General features: G+C 46.5%; 1 protein-coding gene across 5 annotated transcripts in view; it reads left to right on the top strand.

Moving 5' to 3' along the window:
- The window catches only part of rad50 (RAD50 homolog, double strand break repair protein), a 36,990-nt gene that overhangs the window by 10,478 nt on the left and 7,929 nt on the right, over positions 1–18,583 (top strand). For all 5 annotated transcript variants that reach the window (XR_014537112.1, XM_083563595.1, XM_083563596.1 and 2 more), the window contains exons 5-16: positions 7,626–7,811; positions 8,110–8,314; positions 8,571–8,699; positions 11,048–11,213; positions 11,307–11,500; positions 11,667–11,873; positions 13,126–13,308; positions 13,447–13,604; positions 13,934–14,109; positions 14,533–14,770; positions 18,015–18,204; positions 18,292–18,418. Coding sequence is in view for 4 of the 5 variants with exons in the window: in XM_083563595.1 (XP_083419721.1) it covers positions 7,626–7,811; positions 8,110–8,314; positions 8,571–8,699; positions 11,048–11,213; positions 11,307–11,500; positions 11,667–11,873; positions 13,126–13,308; positions 13,447–13,604; positions 13,934–14,109; positions 14,533–14,770; positions 18,015–18,204; positions 18,292–18,418 (2,159 nt within the window). In the remaining variant the exon portion in view is untranslated. The remainder of the gene's footprint in view (positions 1–7,625; positions 7,812–8,109; positions 8,315–8,570; positions 8,700–11,047; positions 11,214–11,306; positions 11,501–11,666; positions 11,874–13,125; positions 13,309–13,446; positions 13,605–13,933; positions 14,110–14,532; positions 14,771–18,014; positions 18,205–18,291; positions 18,419–18,583) is intronic.

The following is an 18,583-nucleotide window of genomic DNA, read 5'->3' as shown; positions in this document are numbered from 1 at the left end:
GTTAGGGTTAGCTGGGTTAGGGTTAGCTGGGTTAGGGTTAGCGTTAGGGTTAGGGTTAGCGTCAGGGTTTGCTGGGTTAGGGTTAGCGTTAGGGTTAGCTGGGTTAGGGTTAGCTGGGTTAGGGTTAGCGTTAGGGTTAGCTGGGTTAGGGTTAGCTGGGTTAGGGTTGGGGTTAGGGTTAGCTGGGTTAGGGTTAGCTGGGTTAGGGTTGGGGTTAGGGTTAGCTGGGTTAGGGTTGGGGTTAGGGTTAGCTGGGTTAGGGTTGGGGTTAGGGTTAGCTGGGTTAGGGTTGGGGTTAGGGTTAGCTGGGTTAGGGTTGGGGTTAGGGTTAGCTGGGTTAGGGTTGGGGTTAGGGTTAGCTGGGTTAGGGTTGGGGTTAGGGTTAGCTGGGTTAGGGTTGGGGTTAGGGTTGGCTGGGTTGGGGTTGGGGTTAGGGTTGGCTGGGTTAGGGTTGGGGTTAGGGTTGGCTGGGTTAGGGTTGGGGTTAGGGTTGGCTGGGTTAGGGTTGGGGTTAGGGTTAGCTGGGTTAGGGTTGGGGTTAGGGTTAGCTGGGTTAGGGTTGGGGTTAGGGTTAGCTGGGTTAGGGTTGGGGTTGGGGTTAGCTGGGTTAGGGTTAGCTGGGTTGGGGTTGGGGTTAGCTGGGTTGGGGTTGGGGTTAGCTGGGTTGGGGTTGGGGTTAGCTGGGTTGGGGTTAGGGTTAGCTGGGTTGGGGTTGGGGTTAGGGTTGGCTGGGTTAGGGTTGGGGTTAGGGTTAGCTGGGTTAGGGTTAGCGTTAGGGTTAGCTGGGTTAGGGTTGGGGTTAGGGTTAGCTGGGTTAGGGTTGGGGTTAGGGTTAGCTGGGTTAGGGTTAGCGTTAGCTGGGTTCGGGTTAGGGTTAGCTGGGTTAGGGTTGGGGTTAGGGTTAGCTGGGTTAGGGTTAGCGTTAGCTGGGTTAGGGTTAGCTGGGTTAGGGTTAGCTGGGTTAGGGTTGGGGTTAGGGTTAGCTGGGTTAGGGTTGGGGTTAGGGTTAGCGTTAGGGTTAGCTGGGTTAGGGTTAGCGTTAGGGTTAGTTGGGTTAGGGTTAGCGTTAGGGTTAGCTGGGTTAGGGTTAGCTGGGTTAGGGTTAGCGTTAGGGTTAGCTGGGTTAGGGTTGGGGTTAGGGTTAGCTGGGTTAGGGTTGGGGTTAGGGTTAGCTGGGTTAGGGTTGGGGTTAGGGTTAGCTGGGTTAGGGTTGGGGTTAGGGTTAGCTGGGTTAGGGTTAGCTGGGTTGGGGTTGGGGTTAGGGTTAGCTGGGTTAGGGTTAGCGTTAGGGTTAGCTGGGTTAGGGTTGGGGTTAGCTGGGTTGGGGTTAGCGTTAGGGTTAGCTGGGTTAGGGTTGGGGTTGGGGTTAGCTGGGTTGGGGTTGGGGTTAGCTGGGTTGGGGTTAGCTGGGTTGGGGTTGGGGTTAGCTGGGTTAGGGTTGGGGTTAGCTGAGTTAGGGTTGGGGTTAGGGTTAGCTGGGTTGGGGTTGGGGTTAGCTGGGTTGGGGTTAGGGTTAGCTGGGTTAGGGTTGGGGTTAGGTTTAGCTGGGTTAGGGTTAGCTGGGTTAGGGTTAGCTGGGTTAGGGTTAGGTTTGGGGTTAGGGTTAGGGTTAGCTGGGTTAGGGTTGGGGTTAGGGTTAGCTCGGTTAGCGTTAGCTGGGTTAGGGTTAGCGTTAGGGTTAGCTGGGTTAGGGTTGGGGTTAGGGTTAGGTTTGGGGTTAGGGTTAGGTTTAGCTGGGTTAGGGTTGGGGTTAGGGTTAGCTGGGTTAGGGTTAGCGTTAGCTGGGTTAGGGTTAGCGTTAGGGTTAGCGTGAGCTGGGTTAGGGTTAGCGTTAGGGTTAGCTGGGTTAGGGTTGGGGTTAGGGTTAGGTTTGGGGTTAGGGTTAGGGTTAGCTGGGTTAGGGTTGGGGTTAGGGTTAGGGTTAGCTGGGTTAGGGTTGGGGTTAGGGTTAGCTGGGTTAGGGTTAGCGTTAGCTGGGTTAGTGTTAGCGTTAGGGTTAGCTGGGTTAGGGTTGGGGTTAGGGTTAGGGTTAGCTGGGTTCGGGTTGGGGTTAGGGTTAGCTGGGTTAGGGTTAGCGTTAGCTGGGTTAGTGTTAGCGTTAGCTGGGTTAGTGTTAGCGTTAGGGTTAGCTGGGTTAGGGTTGGGGTTAGGGTTAGGTTTGGGGTTAGGGTTAGCTGGGTTAGGGTTGGGGTTAGGGTTAGGGTTAGCTGGGTTAGGGTTGGGGTTAGGGTTAGCTGGGTTAGGGTTAGCGTTAGCTGGGTTAGTGTTAGCGTTAGCTGGGTTAGTGTTAGCGTTAGGGTTAGCTGGGTTAGGGTTAGCGTTAGCTGGGTTAGTGTTAGCGTTAGCTGGGTTAGTGTTAGGGTTAGAGTTAGCTGGGTTAGGGTTGGGGTTAGGGTTAGGTTTGGGGTTAGGGTTAGGGTTAGCTGGGTTAGGGTTGGGGTTAGGGTTAGCTGGGTTAGGGTTAGCGTTAGCTGGGTTAGGGTTGGGGTTAGGGTTAGGTTTGGGGTTAGGGTTAGGGTTAGCTGGGTTAGGGTTGGGGTTAGGGTTAGCTGGGTTAGGGTTGGGGTTAGGGTTAGCTGGGTTAGCGTTAGCTGGGTTAGGGTTAGCGTTAGGGTTAGCTGGGTTAGGGTTGGGGTTAGGGTTAGGTTTGGGGTTAGGGTTAGCTGGGTTGGGGTTAGAGTTAGGGTTAGGTTTGGGGTTAGGGTTAGCTGGGTTGGGGTTAGGGTTAGCTGGGTTAGGGTTAGCGTTAGCTGGGTTGGGGTTAGGGTTAGCTGGGTTAGGGTTAGCGTTAGCTGGGTTAGGGTTGGGGTTAGCGTTAGCTGGGTTAGGGTTAGCGTTAGCGTTAGCTGGGTTAGGGTTAGCGTTAGCTGGGTTAGGGTTAGCGTTAGGGTTAGCTGGGTTAGGGTTGGGGTTGGGGTTAGGTTTGGGGTTAGGTTTGGGGTTAGGGTTAGGGTTAGCTGGGTTAGGGTTAGCGTTAGCTGGGTTAGGGTTAGCGTTAGGGTTAGCTGGGTTAGGGTTGGGGTTAGGGTTAGCTGGGTTAGGGTTGGGGTTGGGGTTAGGGTTGGGGTTGGGGTTAGGTTTGGGGTTAGGGTTAGGGTTAGGGTTAGCTGGGTTAGGGTTAGCGTTAGGGTTAGCTGGGTTAGGGTTAGCTGGGTTAGGGTTAGCTGGGTTAGGGTTAGCTGGGTTAGGGTTAGCTGGGTTAGGGTTAGCGTTAGGGTTAGCTGGGTTAGGGTTAGCGTTAGGGTTAGCTGGGTTAGGGTTGGCGTTAGGGTTAGCTGGGTTAGGGTTGGGGTTAGGGTTAGCTGGGTTAGGGTTGGGGTTAGGGTTAGCTGGGTTAGGGTTGGGGTTAGGGTTAGCTGGGTTGGGGTTAGGGTTAGCTGGGTTGGGGTTGGGGTTAGCTGGGTTGGGGTTGGGGTTAGGGTTAGCGTTAGGGTTAGCTGGGTTAGGGTTGGGGTTGGGGTTAGGTTTGGGGTTAGGTTTGGGGTTAGGGTTAGGGTTAGCTGGGTTAGGGTTAGCGTTAGCTGGGTTAGGGTTAGCGTTAGGGTTAGCTGGGTTAGGGTTGGGGTTAGGGTTAGCTGGGTTAGGGTTGGGGTTGGGGTTAGTGTTGGGGTTGGGGTTAGGGTTAGCTGGGTTAGGGTTGGGGTTAGGGTTGGGGTTGGGGTTAGGTTTGGGGTTAGGGTTAGGGTTAGGGTTAGCTGGGTTAGGGTTAGCATTAGGGTTAGCTGGGTTAGGGTTAGCTGGGTTAGGGTTAGCTGGGTTAGGGTTAGCGTTAGGGTTAGCTGGGTTAGGGTTAGCGTTAGGGTTAGCTGGGTTAGGGTTAGCGTTAGGGTTAGCTGGGTTAGGGTTGGCGTTAGGGTTAGCTGGGTTAGGGTTGGGGTTAGGGTTAGCTGGGTTAGGGTTGGGGTTAGGGTTAGCTGGGTTAGGGTTGGGGTTAGGGTTAGCTGGGTTGGGGTTAGGGTTAGCTGGGTTGGGGTTGGGGTTAGGGTTAGCTGGGTTAGGCTTAGCGTTAGGGTTAGCTGGGTTAGGGTTAGGTGGGTTAGGGTTGGGGTTAGGTGGGTTAGGGTTGGGGTTAGGTGGGTTAGGGTTGGGGTTAGGGTTAGCTGGGTTAGGGTTGGGGTTAGGGTTAGCTGGGTTAGGGTTGGGGTTAGGGTTAGCTGGGTTGGGGTTGGGGTTGGGGTTAGCTGGGTTGGGGTTGGGGTTGGGGTTAGCTGGGTTGGGGTTGGGGTTAGCTGGGTTAGGGTTGGGGTTAGCTGAGTTAGGGTTGGGGTTAGGGTTAGCTGGGTTAGGGTTGGGGTTAGCTGGGTTGGGGTTGGGGTTGGGGTTAGCTGGGTTGGGGTTGGGGTTAGCTGGGTTGGGGTTGGGGTTAGCTGGGTTAGGGTTGGGGTTAGCTGAGTTAGGGTTGGGGTTAGGGTTAGCTGGGTTAGGGTTGGGGTTAGGGTTAGCTGGGTTGGGGTTGGGGTTAGCTGGGTTAGGGTTAGGGTTAGCGTTAGCTGGGTTAGGGTTAGCGTTAGGGTTAGCTGGGTTAGGGTTGGGGTTAGGGTTAGCTTGGTTAGGGTTGGGGTTGGGGTTAGGTTTGGGGTTAGGGTTAGCTGGGTTGGGGTTAGGGTTAGCTGGGTTAGGGTTAGCGTTAGCTGGGTTGGGGTTAGGGTTAGCTGGGTTAGGGTTGGGGTTAGGGTTAGCTGGGTTAGGGTTAGCATTAGCTGGGTTAGGGTTAGCGTTAGCGTTAGCTGGGTTAGGGTTAGCGTTAGGGTTAGCTGGGTTAGGGTTGGGGTTAGGGTTAGCTGGGTTAGGGTTGGGGTTAGGTTTGGGGTTAGGGTTAGGGTTAGCTGGGTTAGGGTTAGCGTTAGGGTTAGCTGGGTTAGGGTTAGCTGGGTTAGGGTTAGCGTTAGGGTTAGCTGGGTTAGGGTTAGCTGGGTTAGGGTTAGCTGGGTTAGGGTTGGGGTTGGGGTTAGGTTTGGGGTTAGGGTTAGGGTTAGCTGGGTTAGGGTTAGCGTTAGGGTTAGCTTGGTTAGGTTTAGCTGGGTTAGGGTTAGCGTTAGGGTTAGCTGGGTTAGGGTTAGCTGGGTTAGGGTTAGCGTTAGGGTTAGCTGGGTTAGGGTTAGCTGGGTTAGGGTTAGCTGGGTTAGGGTTAGCTGGGTTAGGGTTAGCGTTAGGGTTAGCTGGGTTAGGGTTAGCGTTAGGGTTAGCTGGGTTAGGGTTGGGGTTAGCTGGGTTAGGGTTAGGGTTAGGTTTGGGGTTAGGGTTAGGGTTAGCTGGGTTAGGGTTGGGGTTAGGGTTAGCTGGGTTAGCGTTAGCTGGGTTAGGGTTAGCGTTAGGGTTAGCTGGGTTAGGGTTGGGGTTAGGGTTAGGTTTGGGGTTAGGGTTAGCTGGGTTAGGGTTAGCGTTAGCTGGGTTAGGGTTAGCGTTAGGGTTAGCGTGAGCTGGGTTAGGGTTAGCGTTAGGGTTAGCTGGGTTAGGGTTGGGGTTAGGGTTAGGTTTGGGGTTAGGGTTAGGGTTAGCTGGGTTAGGGTTGGGGTTAGGGTTAGGTTTGGGGTTAGGGTTAGGGTTAGCGTTAGGGTTAGCGTGAGCTGGGTTAGGGTTAGCGTTAGGGTTAGCTGGGTTAGGGTTGGGGTTAGGGTTAGGTTTGGGGTTAGGGTTAGCTGGGTTAGGGTTGGGGTTAGGGTTAGCTGGGTTAGGGTTAGCGTTAGCTGGGTTAGGGTTAGCGTTAGGGTTAGCTGGGTTAGGGTTGGGGTTAGGGTTAGGTTTGGGGTTAGGGTTAGCTGGGTTGGGGTTAGGGTTAGCTGGGTTAGGGTTAGCGTTAGCTGGGTTGGGGTTAGGGTTAGCTGGGTTAGGGTTAGCGTTAGCTGGGTTAGGGTTGGGGTTAGGGTTAGCTGGGTTAGGGTTAGCGTTAGCTGGGTTAGGGTTAGCGTTAGCGTTAGCTGGGTTAGGGTTAGCGTTAGGGTTAGCTGGGTTAGGGTTGGGGTTAGGGTTAGCTGGGTTAGGGTTGGGGTTGGGGTTAGGTTTGGGGTTAGGGTTAGGGTTAGCTGGGTTAGAGTTGGGGTTAGGGTTAGCTGGGTTAGGGTTAGCGTTAGCTTGGTTAGGGTTGGGGTTAGGGTTAGCTGGGTTAGGGTTAGCGTTAGCTGGGTTAGGGTTAGCGTTAGCTGGGTTAGGGTTAGCGTTAGGGTTAGCTGGGTTAGGGTTGGGGTTAGGGTTAGCTGGGTTAGGGTTAGCGTTAGCTGGGTTAGGGTTAGCGTTAGGGTTAGCTGGGTTAGGGTTGGGGTTAGGGTTAGCTGGGTTAGGGTTAGCGTTAGGGTTAGCTGGGTTAGGGTTAGCGTTAGGGTTAGCTGGGTTATGGTTGGGGTTAGGGTTAGCTGGGTTAGGGTTAGCTGGGTTAGGGTTGGGGTTAGGGTTAGCTGGGTTAGGGTTAGCGTTAGCTGGGTTAGGGTTAGCGTTAGGGTTAGCTGGGTTAGGGTTGGGGTTAGGGTTAGCTGGGTTAGGGTTAGCTGGGTTAGGGTTGGGGTTAGGGTTAGCTGGGTTAGGGTTAGCGTTAGCTGGGTTAGGGTTAGGGTTAGCTGGGTTAGGGTTGGGGTTAGGGTTAGCTGGGTTAGGGTTACCGTTAGGGTTAGCTTGGTTAGGGTTGGGGTTAGGGTTAGCTGGGTTAGGGTTACCGTTAGCGTTAGCTGGGTTAGGGTTGGGTTAGGGTTAGCTGGGTTAGGGTTGGGGTTAGGGTTAGCTGGGTTAGGGTTAGCGTTAGGGTTAGCTGGGTTAGGGTTAGCGTTAGGGTTAGCTGTGTTATGGTTGGGGTTAGGGTTAGCTGGGTTAGGGTTAGCTGGGTTAGGGTTGGGGTTAGGGTTAGCTGGGTTAGGGTTAGCGTTAGCTGGGTTAGGGTTAGCGTTAGGGTTAGCTGGGTTAGGGTTGGGGTTAGGGTTAGCTGGGTTAGGGTTAGCTGGGTTAGGGTTGGGGTTAGGGTTAGCTGGGTTAGGGTTAGCGTTAGCTGGGTTAGGGTTGGGGTTAGGGTTAGCTGGGTTAGGGTTACCGTTAGGGTTAGCTGGGTTAGGGTTGGGGTTAGGGTTAGCTGGGTTAGGGTTACCGTTAGCGTTAGCTGGGTTAGGGTTGGGGTTAGGGTTAGCTGGGTTAGGGTTACCGTTAGCGTTAGCTGGGTTAGGGTTAGCGTTAGGGTTAGCTGGGTTAGGGTTGGGGTTAGGTTTAGCTGGGTTAGGGTTACCGTTAGGGTTGGGGTTAGGGTTAGCTGGGTTAGGGTTAGCGTTAGCTGGGTTAGGGTTAGCGTTAGGGTTAGCTGGGTTAGGGTTGGGGTTAGGGTTAGCTGCGTTAGGGTTACCGTTAGGGTTAGCTGGGTTAGGGTTGGGGTTAGGGTTAGCTGGGTTAGGGTTACCGTTAGCGTTAGCTGGGTTAGGGTTGGGGTTAGGGTTAGCTGGGTTAGGGTTACCGTTAGCGGTAGCTGGGTTAGGGTTAGCGTTAGGGTTAGCTGGGTTAGGGTTGGGGTTAGGGTTAGCTGGGTTAGGGTTACCGTTAGGGTTGGGGTTAGGGTTAGCTGGCAAATGCACCTGATGATCATAAAGATCAAAACAAGGTAAGTGTTTTGATAAAGTAATTACTGAAGATGAATAACTGCTTTGTGTCTACAGGCATGGAGAAAAAGTTAGTCTGAGCTCCAAGTGTGCTGAGATAGACCGTGAGATGATCTCAGCTCTGGGTGTTTCGAAAGCAGTTCTCAACCATGTCATCTTCTGCCACCAAGAGGAGTCTAACTGGCCTCTCAGTGAAGGAAAAGCCCTCAAACAGAAATTTGATGAGATTTTCTCAGCAACAAGGTACATGTTCCTGCTATGCTACGGTTCTGCTATGTGTTGGTTAGGGTTTGTTTACAGTGTTAATAAATATTCAGGGTCTTTATGTGCCATGTAACGCCTTCAGAGTTCTACTAAGCAGTCACTGAGCGCAGTTCGGTCTGTTCTTTGCACTCTATCTAAACCGTACTCACACTTTTTTAAGGTCAGAGTGTTTTGTTTCTTTCTATTTCACATCCTTGAACTTTTCCCTAATTTATTTTTTTATTCAGTTGCCGTAGTAACAGTACAGCTTTTTTCAGAATTGATAATTCTCTCAAAGGTACATCAAGGTCTTGGAAACCCTTCGTCAGTTAAGGCTAAAGCAGTCCAACACCATCAAATCCTGTCAGATGGAGTTGAGATATCTGAAGCAGAATAAGGAAAAGGCGCAGGAGATCAAGGAACTTCTGTCCACTAAAGAAGCCCAGCTAGTAGCTTCTAAAGAAAGTGTACAGCGCATTGAGAACCAGATCGATCCCATAGAGGTGAGACAGCTGTGTGATGGATATGTATTGAGTTTCCTTCCCACTGTGATCAGTAACACGATGTAAGATCACTTAATATCTTTGCTGTAGTTTTGCATAATGTAATAAATGTTTTGATACACCAGGTCAAGAGCTTCAGGACATGTTTATATCAAGCATCAGAATGGAAAAAAAAGATCGAAGTGATTTGCTACAACTATGCTTCTGTGTTTGATTCTTTTCCCTCCCTGTGTGTCTTCTTCCTCTGCATGTGTAGAATCGTTTGAATGACATTGATGACAATCTGGGCAAAGTCATGAAACTGGATAATGATATTAAGGCTTTGGACAGCAGGAGAAAACAAATGGAAGATGACAGTCGTGAATTAGAGGAGAAGATGGAGCAGGTGACATCAAATTATTTATCCACCTCCTGCATGATCTATAGTGTGACTGTTAAAATTCTCATTGCAGTCAGAGATGCGCAGTAGGCCAGATGTGGATGGAGATAGATGCTTCTAAATGTCTGCAACAGGAAATTGCTCTTCAGTAATGTTTCTTTCATGACATGGAGATGTTTGCTTGTTTATGGTTTATTAATCAGTGGTGATATTCAGAAAGGAATCTGGTGTCCAGGCGTAAAATATATTAGCCTTAAATTCTAAATCTTTAGATCAGACTGGAAAAAATGGGAGAAAACCTTAAACTGATACTATTGATGAGATTTTTTGCTGATATGATGGAGAGGAGAAAGGTTGAGATGTTGTGTGTTCAGGAGACCAAGTGGAAAGGGAGTAAGAGCAGGAACATTGGAGGTCAAGTCAAGTTTATTTCTATAGCGCTTTTCACAACAGACATTGTCTCAAAGCAGCTTTACACAAATCAACAGTGAAGGTGAAGGTGTGCGTTTATCCCTGATGAGCAGCCATGGTGACTGTGGCAAGAAAAAACTCCCTTAGATGTTATGAGGAAGAAACCTTGAGAGGAACCAGACTCAAAAGGGAACCCATCCTCATATGGGTGACATCAAGAGTTTGATCATAAATCTTTCAACAATACAGAACACTGGAGAGTGAGAACTAACATGAGCACTGGAGTATAAGATTATAAGTGATGTTCTTTCTGCAGTCTTATACAGTCTTTATGGTTAGTAGCTCCTAGTTTTATAAGCTCAGCATTTGTGATCATCACAGATCCAGCATCAGCTTCTCCATGCCAGAGCCTTTAAACACTCCAGGAGGTCCAATGTCAAAACTCCACACATGTAGCGGGATCCAAATGGCACTGGTACGTCTCTAGATGGTTCGGGATGTTTGCGAGTTCGGCATCTACTTCTTCAAAGGTCCGTAATCATCACGAGGTGGGACGTGACTGGAGCTGGAGCAACCTCAGGAAGCCTCGGGATGGGAAGAGAAGCAGTGGAGAGGAATTAGCGTAGCTGCTGTTCATGATATTAACAGCACAAGTTGATAATGTGCATGTGATCAGATGTTCTGGAGCACAAGGTTGTGATGTGATGTGTGTGATGTGTGTTATGTGTAGGCTTTGCTAAAAAGATATGTTTTTAATCTGCACTTAAACTGGGAGAGTGTATCTGAACCCCGAACACTGTCAGGAAGACTATTCCAGAGTTTAGGAGCTAAATGTGAAAATGCTCTACCGCCTTTAGTGGACTTTGCTATTCTAGAAACTACTAGAAGCCCAGAGTTTTGAGATCTCAGGGAGCGTGACGGATTGTAGCGTGTTAAAAGACTGGATAGATACATGGGAGCCAAACCATTTAGTGCTTTATAAGTGAGTAGCAGTAGTTTGTAGTCTATTCGAAACTTAATAGGAAGCCAATGTAGGGACGATAAGATTGGGGTTATATGATCGTATTTTCTTGACCTTGTGAGAACTCTGGCTGCTGCATTCTGGACTAACTGAAGCTTGTTTATTAATGATGCAGGACATCCACCTAGTAATGCATTACAATAGTCCAGTCTGGAGGTCATAAACGCATGGACGAGCTTCTCTGCATCGGATATAAATAACATATTTCTTAGCTTAGAAATATTTCTAAGGTAGAAGGAGCTGTTTTTGTAACTTGATTGATGTGATTTTTAAAAGATAAGTTGCTCTAAAATAACTCCCAGGTCTTTTACCGTTGAAAGGTAAGGAGGTGTTTAAACTGTTCTATCATGGTGTGGATGGAAAGAGAAATGGTGTTGGGGGGATTCTGAAGGAAGAGTACAGTAAGAGTGTAGTGGAGGTGAAGAGAGTTTCTGATAGGGTGATGAACGTGAAGCTGGAAGTTGAAGAAGTGATGATAAATGTCCCAGCAATTTCAGTGAATTGAAACCGTGCTTCTTGTCCAGTTTGTTAGAATTAAATGATATATTTTGTGACAGCTGCAGATCACATTAATCAAAAGGTGGTGGTCATGACAACCAGAATTTCATTAACCTGCCGTGTGTTTGCTCAGGCCCATCATTTAGTTTACTGAATTCTAGTTAATAGAATGCTGAATAAATGTAGAAATTTGTTTTTAAACATTTATTTTTACAAATCTGTTTATACATTTTTAAGTATGAGTTTTTTCTCTACACTTTAAATATTGCAAAATTCAAGAGTTTAGTTTATCAATTACATACATTTATACACATAAGATACAGGAGTGTGTGCATGTAGAAGGTGTGCAGTATAAAGTGACTTACAGATTTCACTCTCAGCTACACACTTACTTTAAACAGCTTTTGGTTGTGGCCACTTTTAGGTGTTTCAGGGTTCAGATGGGCAGTTGCAGGAGATGTATGAGAATCATCAGCTCACAGTGAAAAAGAAAGAGAAGAGACTCACAGAATGTCAGCGTGATCTGGAAAGGGCCGTTCGTGAGTGCCAGAGGATGAATTACATGAAATCAGACCTACTCGTAGAACAGGGTATGTAGTAATGTTCTCCTTTTAGTAACTGTAGGGTTCTGTAGACCTCTTCATGTTTTCTGAGGTTTAGTTGTGTTTCTCTGCTCATTAAAGGTCGTCTTCAGATGGAAGCAGACAAACAGATCTTGCATATAAAGAACCGAGATGCTCAGGTGAAGTCTTTAGCTTCCTATTTGGAAATGGAAGGATATGACAGAGCTCCTTTCAATGAGAGACAACTCCAGAGCTTCCATAAACAAGTCAGGGAGAGACAAGACCAGGAGGCCAAAGCCCTTAACAGGGTTATGGTAAGCATTTCTTCATGCACTCTATGGAGACTAGGTGATGACAGGGTGCCAACAGCCAAGGTTTAATCAAAGCATTAATGATTTTGAGAGATTCAGAATATCATATCAGAATAATCTTTTAAAATCGTAGGTTCTCACAGTGTACAATGGCTAAACTTTGTCCCAGATTGACCTGCAAGAGAAAGAAACACAGAAACAGCAAAACCTTGATGAGATTCGTGATAAGAAGACAGGCTTGGAGAGGACCATCGAGTTGAAGAAGAACATACAGGCCAAGAAGCAGCAAGAGTTAAAGAACATCAAGTCTGACCAACAGAGATTAGAAGGTTCCTCATCTAGACTTCAGGAACTGGAGACTGATCTCACAAAAGCAGTAAGTATCCATCTATAAATGCTGTCAGGGTTATTCTTTTCTTCTGCAAATGAAAGTGAGTTACATTTCCCTTTTCCACAAGCTTGGGTTTTTATCTCCAGCTAACATTAGAGTTAAATCATTAAGTTCCTCTGTAGACTTTTTCACCAGTATTCACCAGTATTCAGCACACAGGCAGTGAGAAGCCAGTCAACGACAAGAGGTTTCTCTGTTTCATCTAAAACTCGGTCTGTTTCATCTAAAACTCTGGAACAGTCACATTTTCACGGACAGTAATGTTTTTGTTATTAATCACCTGCTCTGATTTTTTGGCCGGTATTACAGTTTGTGTTCCTCTGTACTGAACACTAATGGCATCACTGTTACTGACTTAATGTTTATTTTGTGTATTTGGGACGGGGCCGTGTAGTCTTTGGAAGTAAATTGTAAACCAGAAACCCTAAACCTTCTATAAATGAAGGAGTAAAATATAAATATGTACGAGTATCAAAAAGTTTCGAGACAACATGCCAACAGATGGCAGCACGAGGCTGCGCACACCGTCACAGGGAGCACCAACCTTCATAAGTCAGTGTGCTAAAAGACATGGTCCTGTGTGCACCTGGAGCTGTGTGACTGGTGCTGTTCTGAACATGTGTGTTCTCACGTCTGGGATTTCATCATGCACATCATTCAAGAACAAAGAGCGAACATGAAATTCTGTGTGAAACTGGACAAATCTGCCACAAAGACGTTTCACATGATTCAGCAAATGTACAGCGTCACTGCCGAGTTCGTCTCCAGGCTGCTGATCCAGGAGCAGAAGGAACACCGCGTCGTTGTGCCGTGGACGAGCCGTCCTTCATGTGGAGGATCGTTACCGGTGATGAAACTCGTACAGGTACGACGCTGAGACTACAGTCTTCACAGTGGAAAAGTCCGTCATCTTCACCACTGAAAAAGACGAGGCAGATCCACAGCTCCACCAAGTGGAGCGTCTTTTTCCACATTCACCACATATCGTGTAACGAGAATTCATCCCCAGGGGCCACACCTTTAATAACGAGGTCTTCTGCCAGGTCTTAAGGTGTCTGAGGGTGAAAATTGGGTGAAAATACTGTCTTGTAAACAGAGCTAGTCTCTTTTTAATAACCACCTTTGTGTGTGTGTGTGTGTGTGTGTGTGTGTGTGTGTGTGTGTGTGTGTGTGTTTATATATATATATATACAGTGTGTAAAATACCATATTTACATAAAGTTATAACCATGTGTAGGAACAAGAGCTGGAGAAGGCTGTACAGGATTCCACTGTGGATAGTCTGAAGATGGAGGTGCAGGAGCTACAGAGGGAAAAGGTGGAATTGGACCAGGCTCAGCGCAAACTTGACCAAGAAATGGAAACTCTCAATATTCACACCACAGCACGCACACAAATGGACATGCTGAGGAAAGATAAAGTGAGAACATTCACATTTCACCTTCTGATTAATCACTGTGAATATGATGCAGAATATTTATATATGCGGACATTTAATACTAAATTGATAATAAAATATAAAGATGGGAAGTATTTATATTTTAATTGTAACACCTAGACTGATAAAGAAGATCAGGTAAGAAGGATCAAGTCCAGGCACAATGAAGACTTGGTTTCTCTTCTGGGCCACTTTCCTAACAAAAGGGAGCTTGAAGGCTGGATTCATAGCAAATCGAAAGAGATCAACTCGATCAGAGAGAAGCTGAGCAAGCTCAAGTGAGTTCTTCTGTAGTGTGTTAAAATAAAAGATTTATCCTTTTTGAATATCCAGATAATAGAATAAATAAAAATAATGGTCTGATTAGTTGTGTTGTTGATGGTGTTTCATTACAAATCTCTGACATTATTTCAGGTGAATGTCATGTGTGAAGGATGTAATAATGTAATAAGATCTGGGTTAGTTTTAGTGAGACACATGGCTAGTAGTGTACAGAATCATGGGGTTCTGATATTAGGCACCGGAAATCAGATGCATTCACTTGGTTGATCTCTGACCTCACTGTAACATGCACATGATCTAATTTGGTCAATGTGTAATGTGTTAGTAAGGAACTGGCATCCAGAGAGCAAAACAAGAGTCACTGTACAGCTGAGATTCGACGCAAAGAGCAGCAGCTGGCCAACTACGAGGAGAAATTCTTCAATGTGTGCGGGAGTCAGGACTTTGAATCTGATCTGAGCAAATTGCAAGATGACCTGGAGAAGTGTTCCAAGCAGAGAGGTATGCCTTGGAAGACCAGTGTGGTCATATTTTTAACAATTCCTTTGATTTAAAAAGTGTTTTTGGTATGATTCCAGTAATAATTATTTAAAAAATTTATAATAATAATACTTCCCGTGGGCTCACCACCTGCAGGAGGGACCGTAAGGGACGGTGCTGTGAGGATTGGGCAGCAGTCGAAGGCAGGGGCCTGCTTAGACTGCTGCCCCCGCGACCCGAATTACGGATAAGCGGGAGAAAATGAATGAATGAATGAATGAATAATAATAATAAATGCACAGCGTTTCTTAGATTTGCTTAATTGACTGCAGGCTTTAAATCCGCTGCTATAATAGATTTTTTAGACTCTACATTATTGTCCCTCTTTTCTTTCTGTATTTTTCATTTACCTATTTTTGTCTTCTTTTAAATGTTTCTTATAAGCGATGCTGGCAGGGGCCACGGCCGTGTACACGCAGTTCATCAGCCAGCTGACGGAGGAGGGAGAGCCGTGCTGCCCAGTGTGTCAGCGTGTCTTTCCCTCAGAGGCTGAGCTCCAGGACGTCATTAATGACATGCAGTCCAAACTGCGCCTGGTGCCAGACAAGCTGAAAAACACCGAGCAGGATCTGAAGAGAAAGGAGCGCAAGCGTGATGACATGATGGCCCTTAAACCTATCAGGTCAGAACATTTCCATTGGTCAAGATTTGGTCCAGATAAACTCATAGTCCACTTGTTATTCTTAGGAGGCAATGTACTATTTTAAAGGCGATTATAATTTTTTATTATTTGATGGCTGCAACACATGCCAGGGCCATGTTTCCAACTGTGCAGCATCACATCTTCTTTTAACAACAGTCCGTATACGTCTGGAAAATGAGGAGGCCAGTTGTTGGTATTTTGGGAGAGGAATGTTGTCCTGTTTGTGTCTGACACATAATTCTAGCTGCTCAGCAATTCTGTTCCTCTTTGACATATTTTTTGTTTCTTGATGCACCAAATGTTTTCACTCAGTCTGGTCTAGTCTTGGTCTAGACTGCAGGCAGGCCAATTCAGCACCTGGACTCTTCTACTACACAGCCTGCTGTTGTAATAGATTCAGTTAGCATTGTCCTGCTGAAATATGTAAGGTCTTCTCTGAAAAAGACATCATCTGAATGAAAACGTGTTGCTCTAAAACCTGTAAAGCGTTCAGCACTGATGGTTTCTCTTCTCTTTAGTCCAGAGGATGTGGCATTCATGGTTTCCAAAAATGAAATAGAATTTCAATTAATCTGACCACAGAACAGATTTCCACTTTCCAGGAGATTTTAAATGAGCTTTGGCCCTGAGACGACAGCAGAGTTTCTGGATCACGTTATTTACATATGGCTTCATCTTTGCATGATCGAGATTTTACCTGCATTTGTGTATGACATGACAAGCTGTGTTCAGACTGAGATTTCTGGAGAGGTTAATGTTTCCATTAGAGAATCATGCATGTTGAGGAACATTGGTATGAAATTGTTCCACTGGTTGTAGACGCAGTTTTTCACAGATTGGAAAACCCCAGGCCATCTTTACTTCTGAGAGACTTCAGTGAACTTTACTTCAATGAACCTAATTAGTTGGAAAATACAGACAGACAGACAGAACTTTGTCATTGTATAGTGCAAGTACACAGCAACGAAATGCAGTTTAGCATCAACCAGAAGTGCAAATAGTAGCGATTGTGCAAATTGACAACTGCAGATAAACATGTAATTTTATGTACAGCATGTTTATATTTTTCTTTATTTGCTGTACATATATTTACACACACACACACACACACACACATATATATATATATATATATATATACACACACACACACACACACACAGTGGAACCCGGTTATGTCGCCGGCCTAGGGGGAAAAAAAACGGACGCCAAAAAGCGTCGAGAGAAACGAAAACCAATATGGCGGCAATATATTAACGTGCTTGAAATTTCTTTATGTACATGATGTGCGTTATTAAATGAGAATGTACATGCACGTGTTTTTGGATCCACGGATCCGCGCTATGGAAAGCGCAGCGCTGGGAAGATAAACGTGGTGCAGACAGTGTGAAGATGGAAAACAGCAGGATCGGGGTAATCCCGGGGGGCTGTAGAGAGAATGCGGAGTCCGAGAAGAAGGGTACGTAGCGGGATACGTATACGCGATTACACAGACCACCGTGAACCAACACATACGATCATGCACAAACAATAACGGACCGCGAGTGTGTGGAGGGGAGGGGCTTAACTAGGAGATGGGATGAGCGAGTGAATGAGAGTCAGGTGTGTGTGATCAGCATGACTGCGACGAGCTCGCTCACACGGGAGAAGAAGCAGGGTGCTTCAGGGAATGCCGCCGCCTAAGGGGGCGTGGCAGGGGGATTCCTGACATAACCGACGTTAAGTGGCAAATTTGCCCAACCCCAAAAAATTAAGTGGCAAATTTGCCCAAAATATATATATATATACACACACGCACACACACACACAGTGTGTGCGTGTGTATGTGTGAAATGTTAGGCAGGATGTATGTAAGGTGTGTATATAATTACACAAACACATGTAAAATAGTAGTGCAGATGTATGTAAGGCACAATATGTGTAGAGAATGAGAGGTATAAAAATGACAAAATATACATTGTATGTATAATTATATAGAAGTCGCATACAGAGTTTATACAGAAGTTTTATACAGAAGTTATATACAGGTGTGTGTGTTCCTGTATCTCCTTCTTGATGGAAGGGGGTTAAACAGTTTGTGACTGGGATGTGAAGAGTCCTTGATGATGTTGTGAGCTCTGCACAGACATCTGCGGTGGTAACGGTGCTCAGTGGCGGGTAGTTGGGTGCCAGTGATGCGTCGGGCGATTTTGACCAGCCTTTGCAGGACTTTATGTTCACAAACAGTGGAGCCTCCGTAACCATACAGTGATGGAGTTGGTCAGGATGCTCTCAATGATGCAGCGGTAAAAACTCATTAAAATCTCTGGGGACAGATGAGTTTTCTTCAGACTCCTCAAGAAGTATAGGTGGTGTTGTGCCTTTCTAATCAGAGCTAAAGGTTTCTGTTGCCAGGACATATCCTTAGAGAAGTGAACTCCCAAGAACTTAAAGCTGGAGACCCGCTCTACCTCAGTTTCATTGATGTAGACTGAGAAGTGTCCCCTGCTGTTAGATTTCCATAAGGCCACAGTGATCTTTTTAGTCTTCATGCCGTTGAGGGTCAGGTTGTTGGTGGTACAGCAAGCTGTCAGGCTTTGGATCTCTTCCCTGTAGGCTGATTCGTCGTTGTTACTGATCTGGCCAACCACGGTGGTGTCATCTGCATACTTGATGAAGTTGTTGGAGTTATGCAGAGGAGCACAGTCGTGGGTGAACAGGGAGTAGAGCAGTGGGCTCAGAACACAGACCTGTGGGATGTTCAGAATGAGGGTTGAGGATACCTGTTTGGCCAGACAGGTCTGTTGGTGAGAAAGTCCAGAATCCATGTGGAGGTGCGGAAACCCAGGGCACGGAGTTTAGTTCAGTACAGTGAAACACAGAACTAAAGTCAATAAACAGCATTCTGTTGTAGGTGTTGTTTTTAATCTAGGTGGTTGATGGCTAAATAAAGAGCTGTGGAAACTGCATCCTTTGTCAATATGTTCAGGCAAACTGGTTTGGATCCAGTGTAGGTCCAGTCTCAACTTTATTGAGACGTGTTGCAGCAGTCAAATAACAAAGTTGGTTTTTTTTTTTTTCTTTTTCTTTAAAATGGTTCATTTACCCACTTCACACATTTAATATGTTTTGCTGTAAATAAAATATGGGTTTATGGTTATGTTTATATTTGCATTTTACCCCCAACATGTTTGGAATTGGGTTGATTATAATGATTTGTTTGTTTATTTTGTTGCACACACAGACAGTCTATTGCAGAGCTGCATGAGAAGGATCTACCAGAGTTAAAGAATAAACTACAGAGTGTGAACAGAGAAATAGAGCAATTAAAGAGAGAGATTGAGGAGCAGGAGAGTCTGCTGTCTCTGTTGATGTCTGAGGAGGACACAGCTAAAGCCTGCCTACAGGACATTTCCCTCATGGACCGTTATCAGGTCTGAGGTCAAGCAGAGGTTCTAAAATCAATGCATTAGTAATAAATAATTTGAAGTTTTATAATTGTAACTGTGGATGTATGATAGCTGGATCTGAAGGATGTGGAGAGGAAGATAGCACAACACACTGCCAAGCTTCAGGGAGTGGACATGAACCGGACAATGCAGCACATCAGCCAGGAGAAGCAGGAGGTCCAACATCGCCTTGACACCAGTATGAGCACTGTGCATTTAACACCAAACACCACGTAAATCTCAGCCATGACTTCCTTCTGTCGTTGTACTGAAGAGAGAAGCTTTTCTAACAGGAGTGTCATTTACTTTAACTGACTCTTGGTGTGGATGCAGATTTCCACAGTTTCGTGCTCTTTATCATTCT

Source organism: Silurus aristotelis (genome assembly GCF_946808225.1).
Source record: "Silurus aristotelis genome assembly, chromosome: 16".
Taxonomy (NCBI): domain Eukaryota; kingdom Metazoa; phylum Chordata; class Actinopteri; order Siluriformes; family Siluridae; genus Silurus; species Silurus aristotelis.
This window is presented reverse-complemented; position numbering and strand designations above follow the sequence as displayed.